Source organism: Mauremys reevesii, linkage group 26 (assembly GCF_016161935.1).
Source record: "Mauremys reevesii isolate NIE-2019 linkage group 26, ASM1616193v1, whole genome shotgun sequence".
NCBI classification, from domain to species: domain Eukaryota; kingdom Metazoa; phylum Chordata; order Testudines; family Geoemydidae; genus Mauremys; species Mauremys reevesii.
In genome coordinates this window covers 11,538,771-11,561,912 of record NC_052648.1, presented here as the reverse complement: position 1 = coordinate 11,561,912, position 23,142 = coordinate 11,538,771, and the positions used below count along the sequence as shown (strand labels likewise).

At 48.2% G+C, this 23,142-nt stretch overlaps 1 protein-coding gene across 1 annotated transcript in view; it reads left to right on the top strand.

Annotated features, from left to right (window-relative positions):
- Positions 1 to 18,706: 18,706 nt before the first annotated feature.
- ONECUT3 (one cut homeobox 3) overlaps positions 18,707 to 23,142 on the top strand; it is a 92,982-nt gene continuing 88,546 nt past the window's right edge. Inside the window, exon 1 of the mRNA XM_039515891.1 lies at positions 18,707 to 19,736. Within this exon, the coding sequence (XP_039371825.1) occupies positions 18,707 to 19,736 (1,030 nt within the window). The remainder of the gene's footprint in view (positions 19,737 to 23,142) is intronic.

Sequence of the window (23,142 nt, the reverse complement as noted above, 5' to 3'; positions counted from 1 at the left end):
AGACACGCCTTTCCCTTTGCAGCTAAGAGCTGAGACACATTCCAAGAGCTCCCCCAACCCCTGTCTTTCTTCTTATGCAGCTGCATGTAGCTGTTCCTCCAGAGGGACACAGATTTATGCCTTTGCTCTGCAGTCTCTTAGAACATAAGAACAGCTATACTGGGTCAGACCAAAGGTCCATCCAGCCCAGTATCCTATCTACCAACAGCAGCCAATGCCAGGTGCCCCAGAGGAAGTGAACCTAACAGGTAATGATCAAGTGATCTCTCTCCTGCCATCCATCTCCACCCTCTAACAAACAGAGTCTAGGGACACCATTCCTTACCCATCCTGGCTAATAGCCATTAATGGACTTAACCACCATGAATTTATCCAGTTCTCTTTTAAACCCTGTTATAGTCCTAGCCTTCACAACCTCCTGAGGCAAGGAGTTCCACAGGTTGACTGTGCGCTGTGTGAAGAACTTCCTTTTATTTGTTTTAAACCTGCTGCCCATTGATTTCATTTGGTGGCCCCTAGTTCTTATATTATGGGAACAAGTAAATAACTTTTCCTTATTCACTTTCTCCACATCACTCATGATTTTATATACCTCTATCATATCCCCCCTTAGTCTCCTCTTTTCCAAGCTGAAGAGTCCTAGCCTCTTTAATCTCTTCTCATATGGGACCCATTCTAAACCCCTAATCATTTTAGTTGCCCTTTTCTGAACTTTTTCTAGTGCCAGTATCTCTTTTTTGAGATGAGGAGACCACATCTGTATGCAGTATTCTTCATAAGGATGAGGTCTTTCCGCCTCTCTCTTCCGCTGCTATTTACTAGTTCACACTGTGTTGTTTAACATGATGAAGATTTTTGTGAACACACACATTTGGGGGTAGGAGATGAGAACCTAGAAGGATCCAGCCAGTTCCTATAACCCACACACTCCAGTGCTGCAGGCCTGGAACCTACCACAGCCTTGTGAAAAGGGGGTTTGGGGGGTCCACATGGCTGTGGAGAAACAGCTGCCTCGTCCCAAAGACACAGGTTCCTTCCTGCACCACTGATAGACATCAGTGGGGTTCCTGGCAGAGTAGGGTGTTACTCAGCGGGAGTGGAGGAAGGAGAATGAGATATAAGATACACAACAGCAGGTCATGCAAATACAACCTCATTCGGGAACAGAAGGAAATGCACTCCCAGCTCCTGATCTGAGGCCCTGGCTCAGCTAAGAACCTGCTTAACTTTAAGTCAATAGGATTTAAGGCCATGCCTGAGTGTTTTGCAGCATGGGGACCTCGCCGCGTAGGTTTCTATAGAGCAATATGGTGCTGTGACACGTTACAGTGGCAACTGGATGTATGGATTAAGGGTGCCATAAACAGCTGAGATATTCTGTTTAAACAATCGTTTGTTGACAAGACTATTCTAATCCCATCGAAGCCCTAAGTGATAGATGCATGTTGTCTTTCTGAATCTCATGCTGCATCAGCCATTGATTTTTCAGCCTGGATGCTAAAGTAACCTTTACCTGAGAGCTTAGGCAGAAAGTGATAGGTGTGTGTGCTACAGCCCCTTGTTTGCACTGCGGCAGGAGGACAAAAAGGGGGTGGCGGTTGCGTTTATCCCCAGAGGAGAAAGGTGGCCTGGCCTGGCCCTTTTTAGGACCGCGGCCGGGGGAACTGGCCTAGGCTAGGCTTGCCTGGTGCTACAGTGTGGCTGTATATGATTGCTGCAATGCACACAAGTGAAGTGAGGGTTGTGCGTGGGGATATTTCCCATCAAAGGCCCTGCCCCTTTCCTGAGCAGAGGTGTTAGAGCTGAGGGTGCAGGGGGTGCAGCAGCACCCCCAGCTTGAAGTGGTTTCCATCACGTCCAGGGTTTCCAGTTTGGTTGACTGGCTCTCAGCCCCCCACTGTACACATTGTTCCAGCCTCCCTGTTCCTGGGGGCCATGTTCCATGTGGCGTGAAGCTCGGGTTACCAGTTCAGTGTTCGGGGGTCCAGGTGAGATTCAGATCTCCTGGTGAGAGGCTGTTTCTCTCTCTCTCAGACACAGACACTTCCTCCCAAGGACACCCAGACACGAGAGTTTGTAAACCCGGAGGTTTCTGGAGGGGAGGAAGGAGAAGCCTGCAAAATGAGGGACACACAATGGGAGGGGTGACCCCTTTACAATTGATTTGTTTGTTTTCTCCTTCCCCTGGGTACTTTTTGGAAGTCCTCCCAGCCCGGTTACCCCAGATCCCATGTATGTACCAAGCCGTCTTCTTGACGGAGCACACACGTGGAGGGGTGTATCCCCCACCCCCATGCACACACACACGCACACACACACACACACACACACAGTTAACTCCACAGGAGACAGCCAACTTGGTCACAGTCAGCCTGGCTTGTCTGCCTGTGCGGCACAAGTCACTGCCCCACAGCACAGCAGCGGGGACTGACCCTGGGTCACCCACCCAGGGGAGCAGCAGAGCCTGCCAACACCCCCCAGCCTGGGCTGGGGCACCCTTCCTGGGCGCTCTGTTTTAATCGCCTTTCTACAGGGGAACCAGGGGAAGGAATCTATTGACAGTCTGTCTCCACATTGCTGTCAATTCTTCCGGCGGCATCATTAAATCCAAGAGTGGATCTTAATTTAACGGGTTCGCTAACGGATCACGTCATTAGTTTTCAATACTTAAAAATAAAGAGACCCGAGTGATGTATTTAAATAGAAGTGATCCCCAAGAAGCCGATTTCCGGCTCCGCAGAGACATTCCCGGGAAGAAATCGCTCTGCTCCCTTTCACAACTGCAGAAACGACCCCCACTTCCTCCCCCCCCCTTTCTTCTCCCCACTGTGTTCAATAATAAATGACAATGGGGAAAAGCAATTCCTGCACCGGCTCAGCGTCTGGGTTTCTTATCAAAACAATTACACCGAGGAGGATTCCCGGAAAATGACTCCTCGAAGTGGGTCTCTGCCCTCCCAGCAGTCGGGATACAGAGAATAAAGCCGCCTCGAGTTTACGGCTAGAAGTGACACCAGACGGAAAGCAAATCGCAGTGGGGGTTGTTTTCTGGATCACAGGGGAAATAAGAGGCAGATCCCCTTCCTCAGAGGGCCCAGAATCCCGCCTTCTGCTTTGTAGGGTGCATGGGATTTGCAGTGCTCGAACGTGTGTGTGTGTGTGTGTGTGTGTGTGTGTGGAAACAAACACAAGCCCCAATTTGTATAGTGGGAGGGGCTGAGGGCCATTGCACCAACCTGTAACCCCTGTATCTGATGGAAACCACTTCCAGCCGGGGGGAGGGGGGGTGAAGTCCCACCCCCAGCACCCCTCGTTCCAGCACCTCTGGCGATAGATCGATCTCACCTCACCCGCCTCGCCTCTCTGGCAGCTAGCTGGGGGGGGGGGGGGTATCCACACAAGCAACTATACAGGGGCAGGTGGAGCTTTAGTAAAGCAGAAAATCCGAGCTCGTGGAAAGCACCTGGCAGAGGGAATATGACAATATTGAACTGTGACACGTCCACCCTCCTGCCCCTGCCAGGCAGGCCAGCTCGCCTGTTCGGAAAGACGTTCTGGATGGAGGAAATCGATGGTTTCCCCTTCCCCAGCCCCCGCAAAAAGTTACCTGCAGTTGACCCTGCAGAAGCTGGTTCTGCCTGGGAGGCTGTTTGTTGTCATTAAACACCTGGTTTGGGTGTTGCTTTACACACACACACACACACACACGTTGTCATTATGAACTTCCCCACCATTTTGCATGCAATGACCATAGCACCGTTTGCAATATCCTGACAGCATCTTCGTGCCTACGATCTAGGAAAGTCCCCCGCGTTGTATCCGTCGGAGGCGCAAGGAGCCATTCCAAAGCCCTGGGTGTAAAAGCTCCGTTATTCTGAGCACACGCAACGTGGGTTCAAAGGCTGCGATAAAGGAACAAAAAGTGCTTAAAAATATTGCCTGAAGTTGCTCTTGCTGCGGTGGGAAGGTGGCTTCTCTTCCTAGGCTGCATTGTACAGAGGCATGGCCACCCCCTCCCTCCTTCGGGGCCCCTCGGCTCCCTGGGTCCTTTAGGTAAAGAAGTGTGTGCGGGGGGTCCCTGGCGAGGCAGCACCTTTTCTGGGTTCGAAGCAAATGGCATCGTAACAAGATTTAGATTTTCCAGGAGAAAGAGAGAGATGAGCATAGAGGTACCCACGGACCTACCGGGTGTGTCCAGTGCTAAGTCTAGAGTGCCCAAGGGGGAAATAAAATATCTTGTATTACCATAATACAGCTCTGATTATTCCCCTGGGGCAATCGCAAATCTGAATTGCCGGGGCGATAGCGTGTGTGTGTGTGTGTGTGTGTGTGTGTGTGTGTGTGTGTGTGTGTGTGAGAGAGAGAGAGAGAGAGAGAGAGACATTTACTATTCATATATAATTTCTGATAACGGTATTTTCAGTGCTAGTTTCTAGAACCTGGACTCTGTTCATATTAGAGCTTTTAAAATATATCTGTGACTAAAGTCACTGTTCTAGTCTATATCTATCGACCAACCTACCTATCCATCCCTATACACCCCCTCTATCTATCTATCTATCTATCTATCTATCTATCTATCTATCTATCTATCTATCTATCTATCTATCTCCACCCCCCCCGTCTATCTATTCCTACACACACACACACACCCTCTCTCTCTCTCTCCTGGTATGAAGCAGAAATTCAATAACGCCCAGGGAACATATTGAAGTCGGGGGTATCACTGTGCCCCAAAGGCTGCAGGATCCGGCCCCGCACAGATCTTCCTACCCGTGAACCCGCCAGTGCCCCCTTAGCGACAGGAATAGGGTCAATAGGCCGCTGTCTGAAGTCCGATCACCCAAACTCCCAAGTCAAAAGCAGCGGTAGCAGGATCGGGCCCTCAGTCGAAGGCGCTATCTCTGGGGAGGCACGGGGAGGGGGGGCTGACCGGTGGAAACTGAAGTTAGCCTCACTTGTAGGGCTGAGAACAGAATCTCTTCTTTTGCTTTAGCCACAAACACCCCCTTCCCCTCCCCCCTTCCCCGGAGCCATTAACCCTTTATTGGCAAAAGGAGACATCACCGGGAAAATACCCTCTCTAAGCTTGCCTCTCTTTTGTTGTTGTTGGTTTAGTTTGTTTGTTTGGTTGTTTTAAAGGACAGATTCGCCTGCCTTCTTTGCGACCCGATTGGTTACAAAATATGAAAACAAGACAACTGCCCGCGAAGCTCCTTAATGTGGCTGAGAAGGGATTTGGAGCTATGGCCGGTCGATAGACTTTAACATATTCACAGATGTGGGATACCTACGGAAATACTCCTAGCGACTGCACATAAATCTCCCCCCGGCCCCCCTCCCCAAACCACCCTGCTTAGAATGGCTGGTGCTTTAGTTACTAAACACATTCGAACGAGCCGTTACATCTGTAACTTTAATATCCGAGGGAGGGGGCCTCCCTTTGTCAATATCAGCGGAGTGATCACAGCAGAGGGGGACGCGTTACTCGCTTCCCATTGGGTTTTGTGCGCCACTGAACAAACTTTTATTTTCAGATTCTCATTCTCTCTCTCTCTCTCTCACACCCACACCCACACACACACCCCTCATACAATTTCCAAACGACACAAACCGTAAAAGGAAGCAGTACCACGACTCGGAGACCTAAACCACACACTCACAATCGATTGTAGTACTCCCAGATCTTACACACGTTGGAAGGTCAAACCGAATTGCAGAAGGGTGTGTGTTAAGAAATAAACCTCAGCAATTGTTTTTATCAACCATTCTTATTGTTACAGGGTTTATTTTATAAAATAAACCCTGTAACAATAAGAATATTATATTATATCTAATATATAATAATATAATATAATTCATATACAGACTCATATATATAATATACGGTATATTATATAATATATAATAATGTAATGTGATTCATATATAGACGCATATATCTAATACATAATATTAGTATATTATATAATATATAATAATATAATATAATTCATATCTATCTAACTATCTCCATACACCCCCTCTATCTATCTATCCCCATACACCTCCTGTATGTATCTATCTATCCCCATACACCCCCATCTATCTATCTATCTATCTATCTATCTCCATCCCATACCATCCAGATTCATTTCTGCTTTTAACTGTGAGCTACAGAAGATAAACAATCCAGGTTTCTGACAAATGAAACCCTCTCTTCCGAGCTGAAATGTTTTAGTTACATAAACAGCTGAAGCCGATAGGATCAATGCTGCACTTCCCAATCTAAGACCTTTCCATGACCAGCCCATTCAAATCGTCTGCTGGGAAGTCATGGCTGTACCTCTGGCGGGGAATGTGCTTTGCCTGTGAGACGAGAAAGACTAGAAAAGAGAAGAAAAAATGGACAGAAGGAGAAAAACCAGGAAAGGGAAAGGCCAGCCGGGACCCCTTTACAAAGAAAATATGTCCCCCGTTTTATGGTTACACAATGTTGTTCTGTGTCCCTAAGCAAATGTTTTCTTGCTTTCACAAACAAAAGCTGCGCTCTTTGCAAGCCGGGCTTTGCTCATGGAAGAGTTTAAAGTTCAAGGGTTGGGCCCCATTTAACTTTTCAAAATAAATTGCGAATTAAAAAGGCTCTCCAAGTCTGCCATTGATTTCCCCCTCGTCTTATTGGGCACAGGCATTTTTTTCAGTTGGTGGAATGGGATGAGCCCTCGCCTGTGATATTTGCAATATTACACAAGCACAAAAGTTATTTTGCTGGATTTCCAAGTCGCAGAGGGAATGGAGATACCAACATCTGGGCTGGACGTCACCCCTGGAAATGTAACAAAGGTTTGCAGTTCGGAAGGCTGTGAAAAGGCGTTTAGATTAGATTAGATTCTCTTTTTGTAAAAGTTATTTCTGTGTGTGTGTGGGTATAGACAGTCGCTCTATAAATTATAAGCATATAGGATAATAGTAAGAATAATATATAGACCACTAATGGAATAAATTATATATCTAAGAAAACATCATATGATCATATCGAAAATATCATATAATTAATTCCCTTAAATGTTAATATATTATTTTCTTCCACGTCTTAATATTTTCTTTCTTTCTTTCTTTCTTTCTTTCTTTCTTTCTTTCTTTCTTTCTTTCAAAAAAAGGCAGTCAGACACCTGGTTAAACAGATTTTTTTTAAAAAAAGACTTTCCCCTGGCAGCCCTGTTCTTATGCCATCCGTCCCAGTTAAAATGTTGTGAGAATAGAAAGTTGCGAGCCAGTTGGTATGAAATGAGAAATCTCTCCCAGCCATAACTTCTCAATAGGAGTGCTTTTTAAACCTCAGAACTGGAGACGTGTCCAGCTATGAAATCGGATTGATCAATGTATGAAAATATAATGCATGATGCAAAATATTTTTTTTTGTAATTCCTTTATTTTTCCTTAAACCTAACCCCTTTCCAATTTTAAAAGATCTCCTTTTGAACCACCTTACAGTGGATTCAGAACCGAGCTTTCACAGAGTGTCATCCTACTAAAGTATTGGGGATTTTTTTAAAATTTAAAAATAAATGGCTTTATTTCAATTGATTTGAAAACCCCGGTCGGGTTCGAACCGGAAGAGTGTTTTCTCTCCGTGTATTAGATTTGAAAATAAGAACGAAACGGGGTATATAAACTCAGAAAATAGAAAAGATACAAAGTCAGCTTAAATCCTGCTACCTACTCATTTTTTTTTAAATCCCTTTCACCTTGCCTTTCCCCTGAGAGAAAAATATTTCCCACCACTCAATGCTGAATACTTCAATCAGAATCACGCAGAATCGCCACGCGGTTAATTTACCACGTGGAATGAGAACCTAGGGAGAGAAACGTTAAAAAGAAAAACCCAGGAGTTGCAAAAGGTTAATGGAAAGTTATGTTTCCAAGAGTGTCGCGTGCGGGAATTTTACTTACACAAGGAAAGACGGGGGTGATACGGGATATGTCTCTGTGTATAATGGTCTAAATTCTTTTTTCGAAAAATCTTGGGACAAATAAAAATATATAATCTATAATTCTATAATCACATGGATAGGTACATTTCTAGAGACAATAGATATTTACACATATACATACGTATCTATATAATCTAGATCTTTATCTATACGTATATAACCGTTTTTGTTTGTATATGTCCATCTATAAATAGATTGATGTGAATATGTGTGTGTGTCTCTATGGGGGGGTGTTATATATCTGTATGAATATGTGTGTATACATGTTAGTAAGATATAGGTGTGTATACATACTATATATATACAGAGAGAGAGAGAGAGAGAAGGGTATTTTTATTTACTAAAAGTTTGAGTCCCTAAGCAGAATTCCAAAGATTCAATATAAATGGACCCAAATTCTAAAGTAACTTTCTCAGCTTAGATTTTTTGTTTTGTTTTGGAGGTGAAAGCTTTTGAATTCCCTTCAAGAACCACTATCAAAGTCTCCTTTTTTTAAAGCTATTGATTGTAAAAGTCTTATTTAAACCAACACATTTTAGTTTCTCACATTTTAAACCATCATCTGGGGCCCATTGTATGGAAAATCGATTAGCAGAAATTGCCACGGTGTTCGCTTTACAGTTAATTGTTGTAAAATCGAGACATCTATAGGCACAGGCTGGGCTATAAAATATTTGGAACCGAAATGAAAGGGTCTGCAAAGGGATCTTTTCAATAGCCACTAAATAATTCACCTGCCAGGCGATTCCGTAGTTATTTTGAATCTCTGCGGAACTTTAAGGAACTTGATTTTCTGGAGGAGACATACCATGTAAGCTTTGTCTTTCTAACTGCATAAAGGAAATATTCCCTGTATCTCTCTCTCTCTCCCGACCCTGTATGCCTTGCCAAAGAGATTTGATGTTTGTGCATGTAAGATTAGATGATTGACATAAGATTGACATATCCCCTACAAAGCCGGCCAGTGAGTCCCTGAGCTACATTTCGAGACACACAACTTTTGCTTTGTAGCTATTCCTAAATGGGAAGAAACAGAGAAAAATGCAGAAAAAAATCGTAACAAAATAGCAGCCTTGACCAGCACCTTAGTCACAAGGGGGTGAGAATTATAAACGGGGAAATGCATTGATAATGTGTTGTTCATATTTTTTCTCTTGAAATTAAAATATTTTTCAGTACTCACTGGCTGATCTATTCCCAAATTCTAAGAAATATAAGATGATAGATAGATAGATAGATCAATGAAGCAACCGTAATATGTTTAGGAATACATCTAAGCAACTCAGTATCCAGCAGCTTTCAAAGGAGATCCCAGTAATTATAGCTGCAGACATAAACAATCTCTCTGCAATGCAATAGCTGTACTGGCTGCATAGACAGATATAAGCACTATCTGTGTATTACAGAATTATTTCTGGGTGGGGTGGGTCTAGGTGAACATCATTCACTAGAACACAAATTTAGCTAACCCCTCAGGAGTCACATTTAAACGGACGTTTTATCAGATGCCTTCAAATTTGCCGTCCCCATAGATCTTCTTCACGCCAGAACAGCCTGGAAGTCAGAGAGGAAGTTGGAAAACAAGGCTACATACAGGGCTGGTGGGAATAACGCCAGGACTCGGGGTCTCGAAGACACAGTGCCCTGCAGTTTGATCAGCGATCCCCTTTACTCGGCCCTTCGCAGCAGGGCTATTTCCTTCTTATTCTTTCAAAGGCAGGTTGGAACCCAGGGAACAAACGTCAGACCGTAACAAGGCTTAGTGAGTCTACGGGTTCCCTACCCCAATGACGGTCCGAAAGCTCCTGACCCCCTACATCACATCCTCTCTGTCCCTGGACTCCCAATTTACCAGCTTTCTGCCTCCTCCCCCATCCTCCGCAGGTTTTTAGCACTGGCACCCTGCAACTCCCAGCCCCCTCGCTCCTGCTCGCCCCGTGTTCGTGAAAATGACCGGGTGGCTTCGGAGGAGCAGAGAGATGAGGATTAAATAGAGAGAGGGAGCGCAGGAAAAAAAGAGCCAGAGAGCGAGGAGGGGATCAATGGGATACAGCTGTCGAATGGAGAGGGAGAAAGGAAATCAAAACCGCCTGCCACCGCTGCAGCTCAACTAATTGTTGAAAGACTCCGAGTGACCAGCAGAGAGACCGGGCTGTATTCTGAGCCAGTTTACCAAAGTGCTGGGTGTGCAGGGCCAGGCCAGGGAGTTTCCAGAGGTGACATCTGGATGCCCACCCTCAGGAGAAACAGGAAAATATTGTGTGTCAGATGCCTGCCTATCGATCTCCATACACCCCCCTCTATCCCCATACACCCCCTCTATCTATCCCCATACACCTCATTTATCTATCGATCTATCTCACCCCCTGTATCTATCTGTTCCCATTCTGTATCTATCTATCTACGGGAACACAACTGCATGGGCGTTGCAGACTGGAAAGGGTTTCCAATGAAACCTGTTTGCAGCAGGGAAATCGAATTAGCTCGAATCCCTTCGAGCTGGGAGGGCCAGAGGGTTCGGATGTCCGGGGCAGCTGGCTGGATCCATCTTTCAATGAAAGCCCTCCCACGGGGCCCGATCCTGGGGAAGCCTGGTGACAGAGAGCAGCCCGAGGCGGGCCCAGCCTGCCAAATGCTCAGGTCCTGAGGGGTAATGAGACGCGGGGCTCGGCTCGGGTAGAGGAGAAGTGGGCAGCCAGAGTCCCCCGGGGGACGGGGCAGAAAACAAGGTTCTAACCAACCCCCCACCCCAAACCCAGCATGGTTCCCGGGGGGCCTGAGACGCTCCCCCACCACCCCGCCCCCCGAGCACGTGGCCTTTGAAAAGCTGCTCCCGGCCCAGGGATTTCTGGAGCACGACACCCCTGTCCCATTCAGCGGGGCCCTGTGCTTTCTGTCCCACGAGTCCCGGCTTCAGCCTTTCCCTCCAGCGGCTCCGGCTCTGGGCAGGGGGCTCTGGGCTCCACTTGGCAGGAAGCAGCTGGTTGTAGCTCACCAGGCGATCGCCTCTCGCTGTGTTGTGCTGGTTGTTGGGTGTACATTCCTGACCGACACTATGGGGGAGCTGGAAGGGGAATGGGGATTTGGGTGTGACCGTGGGCGTGTTTCAGAAACTGACCAGCCCCCGCCAGAGATTTCCGAGTCACATTCAACCCCCCAACCCTAAGACGAGCAGCGGCAGCGCCGGATGAATGAGCCGCCCCCAGCAAGGCGGAAGTGGAAGGGGCTTTCCCCTCGCCCCTGCTTTGGAGCCAGCAGGGCCAGACCTGTTCCTAGCACAGGAGGGAGGGAAGGGCCGCTGGGGAGGATTTCTGTTATGAACCATGCTCCTTTGACCAAAACCCCACCAGCTGATCGCCCCAGACTTTCCAGCGCCTTGGACAACTTCTGATGCTCATGTATTGACTCCAAGCACCCCCTTGTTACCAGAGCAGAACTCCCCCAGACTCGAACACCCCCTGTGCCCCCCCTTTCCACCTCTCCTGGGTTGCATTTCTGGGGAAGGATTTCACGTTGTTGCAGAAATCCTGCTTCTTCCTAAAGTTCCCGTCTGCCTCCTCCTCCATATGGCTCAGCACATTTGCCAGCCTTTCGCCTAATGATATTGTATTGATCGCGGAGGAGCAATGGGGTGTCTCGCAGAGTGGAGAGACGCGCGAGCATTGCTCAATTATATTTTACTAATTACTAAAAGTCCCCTTGCCAAGCTTCGGCAGGGGAGGGATCCTTGCCTAGCCGCCCAGGGAGTCAAATGAAGAGGCGAAAGGTTTATTGTGCAGAAGAGAAGATCCCAATTTCTGGCTTCCCAAGATGCCAGCAATTGGCAGGAGTCTGTCTGCAGCACTCCAGGGAGACTCTCCAGGCATTACTACGATTAATTAAACTAGACGTTTGCCCTGTTGTGTGCTCCACCATACCGAGCCACGCACGTCCAGACGGATAAAACACACACACAAGATGTTTAGGGCCGGATCCTACAAAACTCCCATTGAAGTCCATGGACGTTCTGCAGGAGTAAGACTGCAGGTTTGAACTCACGCCAGACAAATAGATGTGTTAGTGCTGTTATGTCACATGCTATGTTTTCCAGACACTAATGTGCTTTTGTGTGTGTGTGTGAAGTTGAATAAAACCCTCCTTCAGGGGCTGCTCTTGAATTAAAGTTTGGATCTTTCTGTGTCTTGTATTTATTCCGATGTCCTCGTCCCCGTTCCCTCCCTCCTGGGTTCTCCCTCCCGTTTCTAGCTGAGGGCCAGCTCTTCTGCCCGCTCGCTAGGAATGTATGAGGCTTCCCATCAAAGTTTGCCAGCTCCCTGGCTAAGGGGTGTGATTAGGCTGCTTGGGGAAGGTTTTTCTTTCACGGGGAAATCTCTTTAACTGGCCCTGAATGAAAAGGCAAATGGGGGCGGGCGGGTGTCGAAGAATTTTTTGCATAATAAATAGAGAACCTGTAACAACTCTCCATCTCGCCCCCCCCCCCATATTCACACAATGCCCCAGACCCAGTACTGGATTTTGTCCCATAATCCTTCTCGTTGGGGGTTAGGATACCCCCAGCTCCCCAGATCCACTCTCTTCCCTTCCTGTTTCTGAATCACAAGCTGGCCGTTTGGAAAAATCTTTCTGTCTGAAATCCATTTCAAGATCAAAAAGCGATCTCAGTGTGTGTGTGGGGGGGAGGGGGGTTGTATTCCTTTATGCTACAAATCCTCCGTGTAAGTCTCTTTAAAGCAAACACCATTTCATGCCGGATTCACGGGCTACAAGTGACATTTCCCTGAGGACCTGGTACTCATCACAATAGCACACCTCTTCCACAGCCCAACCTCCAAAAGCATCTGAGATGCTTCAGTTCCTACAAGAGTCAGAACCTTCTGCATCCAGCTCCCACTCCCTTGCTAACAAGGATTCCCACAGGACTCTCCTTGCATTGATAAAGAAAGAAAGAAACAATAGATGGATGAGATAAATACATAAAAACGAAAGGGAAATTGACTGTCAACCAATGGAAATTGACCAGCCTCGTATCCAAGTTAAGAAACCAGAAGAGGCAGAATTACAGAGGACTAGGAGTTGGAACAAGGCTGCGAAAAGTGACTGGTATTTTCAAATGAAATTTACAATGACTAAAAAAAAAAAAGTTCGCAGATGGCATGAAAAGGGAAAGAGGCCTGTGGCCTTGCAACATGGTGACGCGAGGCAATGAGAGTTATTCATTAATTATTATTAATGATTAATTATTATTTTTATCAGCTCATGCACAAGCGTTGCATTCTGCGCGGTCTCCAACTAACCCGAGGCTTCTTCCTTTCCTCTTCTTTTTTTAAACGATGCTTTATTGACGAGAGGAGGAAACATCAAAGCAACTGTACAATGAACCAGGTGCCTGCATTAGGAAAAGACGGGGTTGGCTTGGCATCTGCTCCACCAGAAAGGAGCGTTAGGGAGCAACACAGAGAGCGCGCGCTGTTCTGATTTGGAGCACACTGGTGTCAATCCGGATTTAGACCAGTAACGAATCAGAATCCGGTCCAGACCCATCTCAGCCCCACAGAGCAATGGCTCAGTGCTCCTTTTGCGGGATACATTCATTATAAAGTAGTCCCTCCTCAAGGCTTCAACCGCTAAGATTTCTCACCGCCTTTCGTTTTCTTTTTGCTCCGAAATGGTGCAGAAACGCCCATGGAAAGGGGGCTTTCGGCCTATGATTTTCCTTAAAGGTTAAACTGCTACACTGAGACCACGTGAAAGCTTGAATAAAGATCCGGGGCGGAATGATCTGTTCTCTGTCCCCAGGTCTGGGGAACTTGGAGCAGTGGGTTACCCGAGGGTGGGGAATAGGTCTGGGTCTCCTGGACATTAAGGGGACCCCGGACTTTGCCACACAGGCTCCTTCAGTGGTATTCTGCCCTCTAGGGGAGGGCAGCTGTAGTGCAGCTTCTGCTCCTCCCCCAAACTTTGGAGTGAGGATTGGAGCTTTTCCTAGAGCAGCGTTTCTCCAGCTGGGGCCCTGACCGAAGAGGGGGGTCACAAGACTATTGTAGGGGGGTTGCAAGAGTGGCAGCCGCTGGCCGGGTGCCCAGCTCTGAAGGCAGAACTGAGGGTGGTATGGTATGGGGGGCTCATCCCTTTTTTTGGGGGGGGAGGGTTGTCACAGCCTGAAATATTTACAAAGGGTGTTCCAGCAAAAAAAGTTTGTGAACCCGTGTCCTAGAGTTATAATGTGGGGAGAGTGAGCCCAGACACCAGTGACCACCTGCTTGTGACAAGGGCCCTGGGAGCCTTGTGGCACTAGGTGGGGCCTTGCACGCTGGAGAAATGTGGGGAGAGGTGGCATACGCTTCCCGGACTGTAGACCTCCCTGCTCGCTCTTGGGGACTTTTCAAACACCGTCCTGTTCACACGCCTGGTGCTCCAGTGTCATGACCCTGGCATGTTCTCCGAGACTCCAAGGCACCCACTTCCTGGGGCGGGGGAGAGAGAAGAAAGTCCAGATCCTTGGGGCGCTGTTTCATGATGTCTCTCTGGGCCACCACTGACACCCTTGCTCTGGATGGAGGAAGGCTGCGAGAGGTGGAAGTGGAAGTGCCATGTTCCACCCCCCTTTCCCTTGTCCACAACCGGTTCTAGGCCACGGCAGGGTTCTGCCACCTATTGGGCTCACACAAGTGGAGCGGGAGGGGTTTGGGGGTGGGTGGGTTGTAGGGCAACCATCCTTCCTTGATGCCTGGTCTAGGGGACATTTCAAATGCTTCAGAGACACCTACAACGAGGGGGGAAAGGGATGCAAAATCATGCTCTGAAGTGTCCCTAGCCTCTGTTTGCCAGAAGTTGGGAATGGGCGACAGGGGGTGGATCACTTGATAATTGCCCTGTTCTGTTCATTCCCTCTGGGGCACCTGGCATTGGCCACTGTCGGAAGACAGGACACTGGGCTAGAAGGACCTTTGGTCTGACCCAGCATGGCCGTTCTTATGTTCTTATGGTCATTCTCCAGGATAAGAAGTTGCCCCTTCAGTAATAGGGGTGAGGGGGAGTGCATGGAACCAGTATCTCTTTTGCCCTTTGAGAGAGTCTCCTGCCCAGCTGAAGAGGAGAAATGGATGGTACAATCCATCTCAGGTTTCTTCCTTCTCAGTGAGGTCTGGAAAACAACCAGCCTCCCTACCACTTCCCTCCAGGCTGCTGCTGTTGTTTCGCATGTAAGGGGCCTACCAAGGACTAAGGAAATGGCTGGCTCTGGGATTGATTTTATATTGCTATCAAACAAAAAGAAAAGCAAGAGTTGTATTCAGGCTCACCAGTTCTAGAGTGAAAGCAGGACAGTTTTTAGCGAGAAGGCTTTTTCCTTGTCTCTGTACAGAGCAAAAATAAAGACATTTTTTGAATATTTTGCATAAAAAAGTTTGCTACGAAGTAGTAATTGAATATTCATGCAGCTTGTTGAGCGGCTGCACGGAAGCAGAGTTTAAATTTATTATTCATTATGATTGTTAATTATTAGTATGAATTATTAAGCTCAAGCCTCCCTTTGCCATTTCGGATCAGCAAGAGGCTGCCATATATCAGCTGATGCACGAGTTCAGTCATTTCATGGTGTTGAAGATGAAATGTCTCTGCAGCTCAGATGTTTCTTGAGACCTGTGGAAGCCCGAAGTCAAAGGGGAAGGATGCAAGACACGCAGCAGGTGCAAGCAGCAAACGTGCATTTTAGAGTTTTTTGTCAAGGTATTGTGGCCATCCTATTCCCCAAACTGCTGCAGGAATATATAGAGTGAGCAACATAGGTGCTTTCAATGGACATGTCTAAGGGATTCAAATACAATCGACACAAGATAACCCCTAATCTCTGGGCGCTTGCTTATCTTCTTTGCCCTTCTCAGAAGTTTGCCTTCCAGAAAGAAATTGACCAGGGATTCCAAGGGAAAAGACTGGATCAAGCGAGAAAAACTGGCAATGATTAAAATAAAATACTGCACGTCAACATGACTTTTCTCCTACATAAATTGCATTTGTGGTGTTGGTTTGGGAGGAGAGTTGGTGCAATGCATCGGGGTCAATAGCAGCTAAATGGAGACTTCTATTCCCCCCCCCAACTCATTACAATTATTTGGTCTCATGCAGGCCACTGTAATAGATTTAGAGGGTTGGAGGATGATTTCCAAAGGAATAGACGTGTCCTTTATTGATGGCGCTTATTAAATCCAAAGCTTCAGAATAGTTAGTAATGCTTTAAAAACGGTAAGCTATAGATTTTTGTTACATAGTCCAATAAAGCTTTGGAAACCAGCATATATTGACCTGAAAGGACTCAGAACAGACTGAAAATATTGGAACTGTTTCAATATCAATTTAAATATTAGCCAGAGGCTCCATGGACGCTACATTCTTTGTCCTTTTTTGTCTGCTCTTCCTCTCTTTTTAGCCAAAGAATGGTCTCGGATTTCACAAGTGCTTTTTCCCTAGAAAGGCGAGAGATGAGCTGTCGTTGTCTGCCCGTCTGGCTATAGCTAAATGTCTGTGTTTTATTGTCTCTCACCTACTGTCTCGCTTTCTAAGATTCTGTTTAATGCATGTGTCTGAGCTGAATGTAAAGATCAGGAGTTGTTTAAAGGGAGAGAGGTGTGGGCGTTATTGCAATGTCTGTACAGTCTATTGGTTCCTGCCAGTCTTTGATTTCCAGGGAGCAACCTATTTCTGCTGCGGAAATATTGTCTTTTTAATTTTGCCAGCTATTGTGCTGTTGGCGGGGGTCACACGTAAGTAAGTTTTAAAGATGAGTAAAACACTGATTGGATCCGGAAAACCAATTGCCTTCCTTCCTTCCTTCCTTTCTTTCTTTCTTTCCCCAGACACCCCATCTATCTATCTATCTATCCCCATATACCTCCTCTATCTATCTATCCCCACCCAACCCATCTATCTATCTATCCCCACCCAACCCATCTAACTATCTATCTATCCCCATACATGCCCTCTAGCTAGCTAGCTATCCCCATACAACCCATCTATCTATCTATCTATCCACCCCCATACACCCCCTCTATCTATCTATCTATCTATCTATCTATCTATCGTACAAGGCCAAAAGCTCTTGGATTCTATGGCGCGAACCCGTAAAGACCTGTGTTTGTAAGTAGCCTTGCGGAAGACGGGAGGAATACTCACCTGAGTAAAGTTACTGCTGGTTACAGGCCGCCCGGTGGTACGTGCATAACGCACGCCTATTGCTGTGTGTGTGTGTGTGTGTCTGCACACGTGCGTGCGTTGCCATCTCACACCCAGACACACACCCGGCCACCTCCCAGCGAGGGTTACCACGTTCCCTGGCCACTGCCCTGGCGGTGTGAACAGCCCTTTGCCTCGGAGCGAAGCAGCCAGCCCGAAGTGGAATCCGGTTTCCCCTGCGTGCCCACGGGTGCCCAGAGAGCTGGAGCTGACCCGCTCCTTTCCCCAGGAAGAGAGTCAGGAGATATTTCTCCTCCTCTCCTCATCTGGAGCGATCGATACCTGTGGGGACAGAGCCGAGATCGCCCGCGAGCCTGCAATCCCCAGAGGCCGGGCGGAAAAGCCCAGGTGGGACAATCCCGTTAGCCTGGGGTTGTCAGAGGGCACAACGGTGTGTGTTTTCCAACGCCTCCCCTTCCGCAACAGAGCCCCGCCCGCCTCCCCCAAAACACACTCAGGGAAAGAGATCGTGAATGTATGTAGACACACACCGACACACACACACATACACTGACACACACACGCTATCTGATACACACTCTCTCTCTCTCTCTCACACACTTACACACACACACACACACACACACACATCTCCATGGAATAGCCTGCTTGTGCATCGATTGATAGATCGATATAGAAATTAGCTAACGTCAGAGCTATATCTATCATATACAGTTGAGTCTGTATGATCTATAATAAACAGAGCAATAAGCTAACTAAAACTGTGTCCACAACTGTCAACTTTTTTTTCTCCTAGGCACATCCCTTTAGAATATTTTTCCCTCCACCCCACCTCTGCTTCAGGGCACTAATCATCGATTAATCAGTGTGTGTGTTACACCAATGCAGCGCGTGCAAACGGTCTCTTTGCTATCTACATTTTTCTATATGTTTCAAATCCGATCAATTCTCCTCTTTGACACGCGGCTCTGGGTTTGCACTCAGACACGCCTGGGCTTTGTTGCACAGGGCGGCGGGGAGGAGGCGAGGCAGGTTGCACTGAGGTGTGTGCATGGTTGGGGCCCGGGGGGGGGGGAGGTTAGAGCGCTAGGTGTCCAGGAAAGCAGAAGTTCATTTATTTTCCAATTGCACGTTGCCATCAAGTTACAGTTTCACCAGATTAGCTGGGAGGGGGAGAGAGGGGGCGGAGGGGAGGAGGGGGGGCTGTGTGGCGAGCCAGGAGCTGCTGACGTCAGGCCCTGCTGGCTGTGAGATTGAGGCTGGCTGGAGGTCCGGGATTCAATGCAATCCGCAGCTTTCCAGCGCCGGCTGCAGAGCGCGGAGAGCCCGGGCTGCCACTGCCAGCAGCCGGGGCAGAGCCCGGGCGAGCGGCGCGCACCCACTGAGGCCGGGCGTTGTATGGCGAGGCGGTGGGGGCGGGAGGGGGCAGCCAGGCGCGCGGGAGGGAGGCCAGGCTCCCCACCGAGCCATGCTGGATTGACTGCGCGCTGGGGGCAGATCGATGGCTCTGAATTAAGCCGGGCGGGCGGGGTGGGGGGGCCAGCATGGAACTGACCATGGAGAGCCTGGGCAGCCTGCACGGCGTGTCCCACTCGCAGGCCGGGGAGCTGATGAGCCCTGCCCACGGCCGGCCGGCTGCCCACCGGAACCTGGTCTCCCACGCCCGGCCGGCCATGGTGTCCAGCATGGCCTCGATCCTGGACGGCGCCGGGGACTACCGGCCGGAGCACAGCCTGGGGGGCCCCTTGCACCCGGCCATGAGCATGGCGTGCGAGTCCCCCTCGGGCATGAGCCTGAGCAGCACTTACACCACCCTGACCCCGCTGCAGCACCTGCCCCCCATCTCCACCGTCTCGGACAAGTTCCACCACCCGCACCCGCACCCGCACCACCACCCGCACCAGCGCCTGCCCGCCAGCGTCAGCGGCAGCTTCACGCTCATGCGGGACGAGCGGAGCCTCTCCTCCATGGGCAACCTCTACGGCCACTACCCCAAGGACATGCCGGCCATGGGGCAGCCCCTCTCCCCGCTGCCCAACGGCCTGGGCCCCCTGCACAACGCGCAGCAGCCGCTGGCCCCCTACGGCCCCGGAGGGCACCTGGCCAGCGACAAGATGCTCTCGCCCAGCGGCTTCGACTCCCACGCGGCCATGCTCTCCCGGAGCGAGGAGCACCTGGCCCGCGGGCTGGGCGCGCCGGGCGCCGGCATGATGCCCCCGCTGAACGCCATGCACCACCCGGGCCACCCCCACGGCCAGCCCAACGGCTCCCTGCTGGGCGAGCGGGAGAGGCAGGCGTCCGCCTCGGGCTCGCAGGCCGGCGGCTCCGGGCAGGTGGAGGAGATCAACACCAAGGAGGTGGCGCAGAGGATCACGGCCGAGCTGAAGCGCTACAGCATCCCCCAGGCCATCTTCGCCCAGCGGATCTTGTGCCGGTCGCAAGGCACCTTGTCCGACCTGCTGCGCAACCCCAAGCCCTGGAGTAAACTCAAATCCGGGCGGGAGACCTTCCGGAGGATGTGGAAGTGGCTGCAGGAGCCCGAGTTCCAGAGGATGTCGGCGCTGCGGCTCGCAGGTAGGGGGCAGAGGAGGCGCGGGGGTGGTGGGACTGGGCCGGGGGCATTAGAAACCCGAAGGACCGGGGTGGGTCTGCCCGGACCCCCGCAGCAAAGGCACGCGCACATCGGTACTGATTGCAAAAATCTGATCCGTGCTTCTCCTTGGACATGCTGCTAATCGGGGAAGGGACACACACACACACACACACACACACGGTGTGCTCTCCTTTCACTGCTCCGCACTGGGTAGCTGAATCCTTCTTTTTCTCTCTCTGTGTTTACCGGTTGTTTCAAGTCTTTAACCGATTGCATGGAAAAGCAAATCATATTTATCGTGAACCTCATCCTTTCCCCCACCTCAAAATCCCCTCCTCCGACCAGCCTGCTGCTGACAGTCTGAAATATAAAGATAATAGGTCAAAGGAATCAGGGGTGCAAATGCTATAGGTTATTTAGAATCTGTCTATCTATCTATCTATCTATCTATCTCCATACACCCCCTCTATCTATCTATCTATCTCTACGCAGCTATTTAGCTACCTACCTGCTTTTCTCTGGTTTATTTTTTGGTCTATTGGAGGGGCTTAATACTAACGTGGACTCGCCACCCTAAATGCATAGCGGTAAATCAGTTACCCCGGTAAGATCTGAAGGGTCTGTATACACAGAAAACCCCGAGGCCTGCTTCTTCGTGCTGCTGAATGAGTCCAAACTCAGCTGTTCCCCTCCTCCCATGCCTGCCCCATGGATCGATAGGCTAGCTTCTTCATTTTACCGCCAATCAATTCTCTATAGCCCGGGCAATGATTTGCATTTGGGATCTATCTGACGCGGTTCTCTCCCAGTCTGGGTTTCTTTTGCGAGCGAAGGGGGCTTTGCTAGCAGGGAGATGCTGCTGTCTGGGTCTGAAAGGCCGAGGCAGGTCCCCAAACCATCACGGCTCAGATGCTGATGCAGTCCTGACTTCATTTTAAATGAATGGACAGTCACCGACAAATAAACGCGCCCAGGCTTGGTCTTAGGACCGGGGGACAGGACACATTGCCTCTTGCGCTCCAGGGGCCTATGGCACCGAGCAGAGAGACCCCCAAAGAGCGAACTGGGAATGATTTCTGTGTATCCCGGGAGAGGTGGGGTCTGGTTCTCTGTGTTAAGATTTAGGTTAAAATTGCACTGATAGAATTTCTACACATTCCCTCCACCCCCCACCCCTCCACTAGGGTGGAATTCATGCGTCCAGTCTAAAGCCTCGTGTGGATTTCATGATTATAAACACGGTTGTCTAGAAAAATACATGCATACGGTCTGTATGATATATATCATCCATGATGCATACAGCTAAACATATAGTCCCAGGAAACGTGTATTATAACTAAGTATGCATCGTGTATTATGTACATTATACAGAATGCGTGTGTATATATGTGTGTGTGTATATAATGTGTGTGTGTATAATGCAACGTGTATACACACACACACACACATATATATATATATATATATATATTCATACTCATAGTCTTTATGTGTTTATAAATGATACAGTCTGAAGGCAAAGTGTGGATAAATATTCCTCTCTTCTGCATACAAGACAAACAGAGACAGTTTCTTTCTCTTCTGCTTGTGAGTCTGCCTAACAGAACCCTGGGTTTTATACTGGTTTTTAAGATCATTTATAATGCAGCGTAAACACAGATGCAATTCGCCTGTTACGGACCCAGAATACAAGGTGAAATGTATTTACCCAGATCGATTTTCTCCATGTGGAAACACAGCGAGCTCTTTAAGATATTCATAAGTAAGATGAAAACCTCCTTGTGTATCACGGACTTTCGCTTTCTCGGCTCGTTGTGGGCAGAGGACATTGTTCACATGGACTCGGGGTTCTCTACCGCCTCAGGGCTCTTTCCAGAAATAAGAGGCTCTCGGCTGGTGCAGCCATGGGTGTGCTATACACACCTGCACACTTTCCCCTCCTCCTTCACCTCCAACCCCCCCCCTTCTCTCCTGTGTTCTCAGGATTGCTTCTCCCCATTTCATTCCCCCCTGTGCTCTAACCCACCTGCCTTGCTGCTAAGGGAACAGGATTGCTTCAGAGGCTAAATGACAAGGAAGTCCTCTGGGTTGGACTTCAGAACTGCCAGAAGCTGGGACTTGACTACAGGGGGGATAAATCATTGGAAATTGCCCGGTTCTGTTGGTGGCCCCTGAAGCACCTGGCACTGGCCACTGCCAGCGACAGGAGACTGGGCTAGATGGACCATTGGCCTGCCCCAGTGGGGCCGTTCTTATGGATAGTTTGTGTCTGGTGGCCTCAAAGGGGGCGGATCGGGCTATTTAAAAAAAATCCGCATGACCTGTGGGCCATCTAGTGTCAGTGTATCTGAGCTCCAAGCAGATCCCGGGCGAATGTGATGAAGCGCTCCTCACCTATAGCAAGATGTCTGGGGTTATTTATGAGGGGCGAGCAGTATTCATATGTATTTAGTGTAATTCAGTTGCTCTTTAATTAGGGCAAGATCGTGGCATCCTTTAGTTCCAGTCGATGCCCTATTGAAAAGCAGTTAATAGAATGCAAATTGTTCCTGCCTTTACAAGGTTCTGGTAAATAAAGATTTAAACACTGCCACGATTGGCTTGTTAAGTACCCCCGTTGTTCAATCTAATTGAGCAGTTGGTGTTTTATTTCTGACTCGCCAAAATAAAATAAAAAAAACTTCAAAGCTTGAAGATTCAAGGGGGTTTCTCTCTCTATATATATATGGCCCTGTATTTTACCTAAAAGATTCAACAAAAACCCTCCACTAAATGAACTTACAATATTGTTGGAACAGGGTCACTCGTCATGATTATTTTTTTTAATCGTTTTTTGAATTTTGAGTTGAAATGAAATTAGGGATTCCTCTATCAACTTTTTTTTTTGTGAACGAGGAGGTAATTTGCCCTGGGTGATTTTCACTGATTTAAGTCAAAATCTGTTGGATACACATTTAACTACCTTCTCTGCTGCATATATTAAAATATAGTTCGGTTCAAAAGAAAAGTAATGTAGTGCATACTATGCAATGTGTTGCATTGGATTTTAAAATATCAGCTATGTTACGTATATAAAATTCAGTTCTATTAAATTAATACGTCTATATTACATGGCAGGAAATAGCAAACGTTTAAATATCAGTTATGTTACATATCCAAAATAAAACACACAAAATAAGGCGGATTATTATCTATGATTCTATGATTACAATCAAAGTACTGCATCATATTAAATGCACTGCATTGTAAATATGCACTGCAATTCTAAGAAAGATGAGCATTAATTTTTTTCTAGAAAGTTTTGTTTTGTTTCCAAATTAGCAGGAAAATGCCACGTTCTTTAAACAAAAAGGTAAAACGGATTGTAAATCACTAGGTGTGCCTGGA